General features: G+C 43.3%; 1 protein-coding gene across 1 annotated transcript in view; it reads left to right on the forward strand.

Annotated features, from left to right (window-relative positions):
- Positions 1 to 2,448, forward strand: part of LOC114556315 (transient receptor potential cation channel subfamily M member 7) — a 23,646-nt gene extending 21,198 nt beyond the window's left edge. The window contains exons 9-10 of the mRNA XM_028579219.1: positions 1,694 to 1,868; positions 2,418 to 2,448. Of these exons, the coding sequence (XP_028435020.1) occupies positions 1,694 to 1,868; positions 2,418 to 2,448 (206 nt within the window). The remainder of the gene's footprint in view (positions 1 to 1,693; positions 1,869 to 2,417) is intronic.
- Positions 2,449 to 5,583: the final 3,135 nt, after the last annotated feature.

The following is a 5,583-nucleotide window of genomic DNA, read 5'->3' on the forward strand; positions in this document are numbered from 1 at the left end:
ACGCTACGAGCTAACAGTTGTGGTTAGCCAGCTCATTTCGGACTGTGACGTCACAGTCCGGGCCGATTGTGACCAGCTCACCCGGACACTGAAGGCAGGACGCATTCAGAAACCAGATCTCACTCAGAACACCATGGATGGGTCTTTTTTTGAACTACCGTATTGGTCCGTATATAAGATAGGGTTTTTTTTTCTCGAGTCTCGAGGTTTTAATATAAATGCAGATATATATAAATGTAATTTAAAATAATAACAGATAATTATTGATTTTCTAATCACCTGTCAATCCAGAGGGAAATATTCTGGAGCCTATTCTGCCGTAAATACTGCTGACGTTGTCTTTGCTGTAATCAGATCAGAATATATTTATGTTTAACATGGTATTACATTTTATCAATGGGAACATCCATGTGTCCAGACGAGGCTAGCAGCAGCAGCCGCGTCAGACACCTTTCTGGTGTGGAAAGACGTAGAAAATATCACGCAGCCAGTATGAAAGAGCCCTTATAGAGAAGCTATGAAATATAGAAATAAAATCATCTATAATCCATGTTATTTTAATGTTACAAACAGCTGTAGGAGTTTTAGACGGAGCCTCAACAAGCTCCCGAAAGCACGGTAACATTATACTGTATGGTGGAGAGAGAGAGACATAGAGAGAGAGAGAAAGAGAGACTCAAGAGAGAGAGAGTGAGATAGAGAGAGATAGGGGGAGAGAGGGAGAGAGAAAGAGAGAGAGACTTAGAGAGAGACATAGAGAGAAAGAGAGACTCAAGAGAGAGCGATAGGGAGAGAGAGCTAGGGAGAGACTGAAGAGAGAGAGAGAGAGAGCTAGGGAGAGAGAGGGGGAGAGAAAGAGAGACTGAAGAGAGAGAGACAGAGAGAGAGAGGGAGAGAGAGGTAAGGAGAGAGAGGGAGAGGGAGAGAGATAGGGAGGGAGGGAGGGAGAGAGAGAGAGAGAGAGAGAGAGAGAGAGAGAGAGAGAGAGAGAGAGAGAGAGAGAGAGACAGAGAGAGAGACAGAGAGAGAGAGACAGAGACAGAGAGAGAGAGACAGAGAGAGACAGAGAGAGAGAGAGAGAGAGAGACAGAGAGAGACAGAGAGAGAGAGAGAGAGAGAGAGAGAGACAGAGAGAGACAGAGAGACAGAGAGAGACAGAGAGAGAGAGAGAGAGAGAGAGAGAGAGAGAGAGAGAGACAGAGAGAGAGAGAGAGAGAGAGAGAGAGAGAGAGAGAGAGAGACAGAGAGAGGGAGAGAGAGGTAAGGAGAGAGAGAGAGAGAGAGAGAGAGAGAGAGAGAGACAGAGAGAGAGAGAGAGAGAGAGAGAGAGAGAGAGAGAGAGAGACAGAGAGAGAGAGACAGAGAGAGAGAGGTAAGGAGAGACAGAGATAGAGAGCTAGGGGGAGAGAGGGGTAAGGAGAGAGAGGGAGAGAGATAGTAACCAGTAGAACATGTCCTGTCCTGTATACATGGTCCTTATTTATTTATTTATTCATTTATTCATATTGGACCAGTCCAATATGAGCGTCAGTTGAAGTAAACCTGGTGTTGTATTTGGTTTGAATCAATTTTGATGCGTTTTCCCGTAATTTTTGTAATTTTACATGTTTAAAAACATCGATATCGCAATATCAAAACATTGTGTCGATATCGTGCAACCGGTAATCGCTGCCTTGCCCGGCTTTGTGTGCAGGTCTGAACCAGGGAGTGCCCGTGGTGTGTGTGGTTCTGGAGGGCGGCCCGGCCATCGTGTCCACGGTGCTGGACTACGTCAGCAACAAGCCCCCCGTGCCGGTGTTTGTGTTCGAGGGATCGGGCCGCGCTGCAGACCTGCTCGCCTTCTTACACAAGCAGACTGCTGTGGACAGGTATCCACGCTGGTGGGGTCCAATCAAAGGACAAGTGTTAGGCTTTTCTGTATTTTCTGTCATATCTACATTGTTGCCACGGTTACTTTGAAAAAGTAACTTAGTTACTTTACCAATTACTTGATTTTAAAAGTAGTTCAGTTACTTTACAGATTACTTGATTTTAAAAAGCAACGAAGTTAGATTACAAGTTACTTTATTAGTTACATGCAGCAACAGCCGACAACCCACCCACCCCCCCCCCCCCCCCCCCCCATACAGCCTCAACATAACCATGACAACCGGTTTACTGTGAGGCAGCTCGGCGTGGCCAGTAGTAGGATCTGGTTCATTATGGCACCAAAGAGAGCCAGTCAACCAGCATTTCCTCTACAACACCTACTGACCCAACAACTTCTTCAACTCTCCCCCACTTACTGGTTTATCACCAAAGTCCAGCTTTAGTTGTTTGGGTGGTGGGGGGGGCCTCCTGCTCTCTGCTTCCCACCACCTGCTGGGACTTGCTCTGTAGGTTTGACTGCAGCGCTGCGACTCCAAATGGTTCTTCAGATGTGACGTAGTCTCCACCAGCACAGAGTGAACAACCGACCTTATTACTGCCGTCTCTAGCTGACCCAAACTCTAAATAGTGACTGGATTTCCATCTCTCTCCTCCCTCTGTTGTTGTGTACGTATGTGTCTCTGCATGGTACACGTGACCTGTCCTCACGCTGAAAACGTGACTTGTCCACTAGGGGTGGGAATCACCAGAAGCCTCACGATACGATATCATCCCGATACTTATGTCCCGATACGATATTATTGCGATTTTAAAGATATTGCAATAGTCTGCGATATATTGCAATATATTACCTTTTTTCCAACTTCAGATTTTTCCCAATTTCAAATGATGTCCCGAAAGGACAATTTTGTCAACATCTGTTGTATCTAAAAATATACATTTCTCGGTTTGTTCATCACACTTCAGTTTTATTGGTGCAAAATGTGATTGTCAAGCAGACAAACTGACCAACACATATATCATAAAAGATCGATACTTGGCGTCTGTGTATCGATACAGTATTGCCACGAAAAATATCGCGATACTATGCTGTATCGATTTTTTTTTCCCACCCCTATTGTCCACATACGTGACTTCTCTCCCCGAGACGCAAGAAGAAAAGCAAAAATATATATTTTGACTAAGGAAAATGACAAATAGTAAAGCACAGTGACTTGGATAAGTAACTTTAATCTGATTACTGGTTCGGAAATAGTAACGCGTTAGATTACTCGTTACTGAAAAAAGTGCTCAGATTAGAGTAACGCGTTACGTGGCATCACCGCATATCTATAACGTTATGATGTTGGATGTTCATGTTAAACGTGGCCAGAGCTTCGATAATAATGAGCTAAACGTGTTTTAAAAGAAATCCCTTTGAGCAAAAGCCTAAGTGGAGCAGCGTTTTTTAACCTTTTTTGAGCCACAGCACTAGGGCTGCCACCTCTTAGTCGATTAGTCGACTAATCACTCGTTTTGGTCTTAGTCGACTAAGATTTCTTTAGTCCATTAGTCATTATTTATGCTTATTCATGCTTAATTACTCATTTCCAAGAAACGTCTGAGCACATTTATGGTAAACACAAGATTTAAAGTGGTGCTTTTGCAGGATTAATTGTGGAGAAACTCAGTTTTACAGATGGTTAATTAACTACATTTATATTGTGCTTTTTCTAGTCTTAACCACCTCTGAAAGCTCACAGCTCTGTCGATCAAATCAACTAATCGATTAGTCGACAAAATCCTATAAGTGTTAGTCTAAGACTAAGGATTTCTTTAGTCGAGGACAGCCCTACACGGCACATTATTTACATCCTGCGGCACACCACCAACCAAAAATGTTAGAAAATGACACACTCTAGCCCAGTGGTTCTCAAACCTTTTTAAATAATGTACCCCTTTTGAATTGTTTCTTTCAGCCAAGTACCCCCTGACCAGCGCTAATCATTTTCGGTAGAAAATAAAGAGGACCAGTACAGCGCTGTCAGAGATAGATTTACTAAACAACAGCCTTGGAACTGAAAAAACATTTAAATGCTGATGAGAAAAAGCGACAAAAACATGTAAAAAGATGGTAGAAAGATGGGAGGAAGTAAGGCAAGAATAGGTCAAAATAGTATCTAATAATAAAAACAGTGACATAAGAAGAAAAAAGCGAGAAACTTGTAAAAGTAGGACAGTAGAAGGAGGGAAGGCAAGATTAGGTCCAAAGGAGGAGACACAAATGTCACATTTTTGGAAGAAAAACAAAAAATTCTACATAAAGAGGAACAATGTTCTGGACAACAGCCTTGTAACTATTAAACATTTTGTTAAATATCTCACGTACCCCTTGCAGTCCTCCAAAGTACCCCTAGGGGTACACGTACCCCCATTTGAGAAACACTGCTCAAGCCTAATAAGATCAGAATCTGCATTTTTCCTCTTTAAAAATGTATCAGTCACTGTTGCAGACTTACGTTGATGATCTCGGCCCTACTGCTTACATCCTGTCACTGCCAACAAGGTCATTATTGCGCTATACTGCCACCTACTGACACAGAGTAGTATTTAATTTATCTGCCAGTCATCATATTGCAGGCACAGATGCACAACAATGGCAAATTATTTGCAGTAACTCAATAAAACCAATTGTTGGACCAATTAAGTAAAATTGGATAATTTCCCACGGCACACAGGACGATCGCTCACGGCACACTAGTGGTTGAAACTCACTGGCCTAAGGTTTCCCTCTGGTCTGAACAGTGCTGCTTTCAACAGCTTTTTCTACTCTCGGCGCAGACTTGCGTCATACGGTGTGCTGGTCTTACAGGGAGGTGTGTTCAGGTGCATTCTGGGCGTGCTGGTCTTACAGGGAGGTGTGTTCAGGTGCATTCTGGGCGAGCTGGTCTTACAGGGAGGTGTGTTCAGGTGCATTCTGGGCATGCTGGTCTTACAGGGAGGTGTGTTCAGGTTCATTCTGGGCGTGCTGGTCTTACAGGGAGGTGTGTTCAGGTGCATTCTGGGCGTATTGCTATCTTGAGGCAGCGGGAAGTGATCGCACCATTGACCAACAAAAACCTGGTCAGCAGCACACACACATGCAGAAGATTACTAATAAAAATATTCCGGTGTAAATCCTCCATCATAACAGCAATGCTCCAAGGTCCAAACGCGCCTGGCTTTTAAAGGGAATGGGAGCTGATCACTGATTGGTTGATTGCTTGTTACGCCCTAAACACACCTCTGATTAATGAAGACACTAAGGACAACCCTTTAGAACCATTCACCCAGCGCACAGACCCTTTTTTACCTCCATCAAACTAGCAGAAGTGGATTTGGACACACCCTAAACACACCTGCACCAGGCGCTACACACCGTGAGCTTACATCGTTATGATAGAGCCCTGAAGCATGTAAACATGTTGTAATAGAAACACAAAATACACGTATGAATCTGAAATATAACATGCCTCCTTCATTGTTTAGTCTAGCGCAGGTGTGTCAAACTCATTTTCACTAAGGGCCACACTGGGAAAAAAGAATCACATCAAGGGCCAGACATGTACTGTACATATTATTTAATCAAACAAGTTCAAACATCTGTATTATTGCATGTCTCATATAGTCTTCTCACTTACAGTTTGGTCGACATAAAGGCCCAAAAAACGTCAAAAAATGTAACTTAAGCCATCA

The sequence above is a fragment of the Perca flavescens genome, chromosome 5, assembly GCF_004354835.1.
Source record: "Perca flavescens isolate YP-PL-M2 chromosome 5, PFLA_1.0, whole genome shotgun sequence".
Lineage (NCBI taxonomy): Eukaryota > Metazoa > Chordata > Actinopteri > Perciformes > Percidae > Perca > Perca flavescens.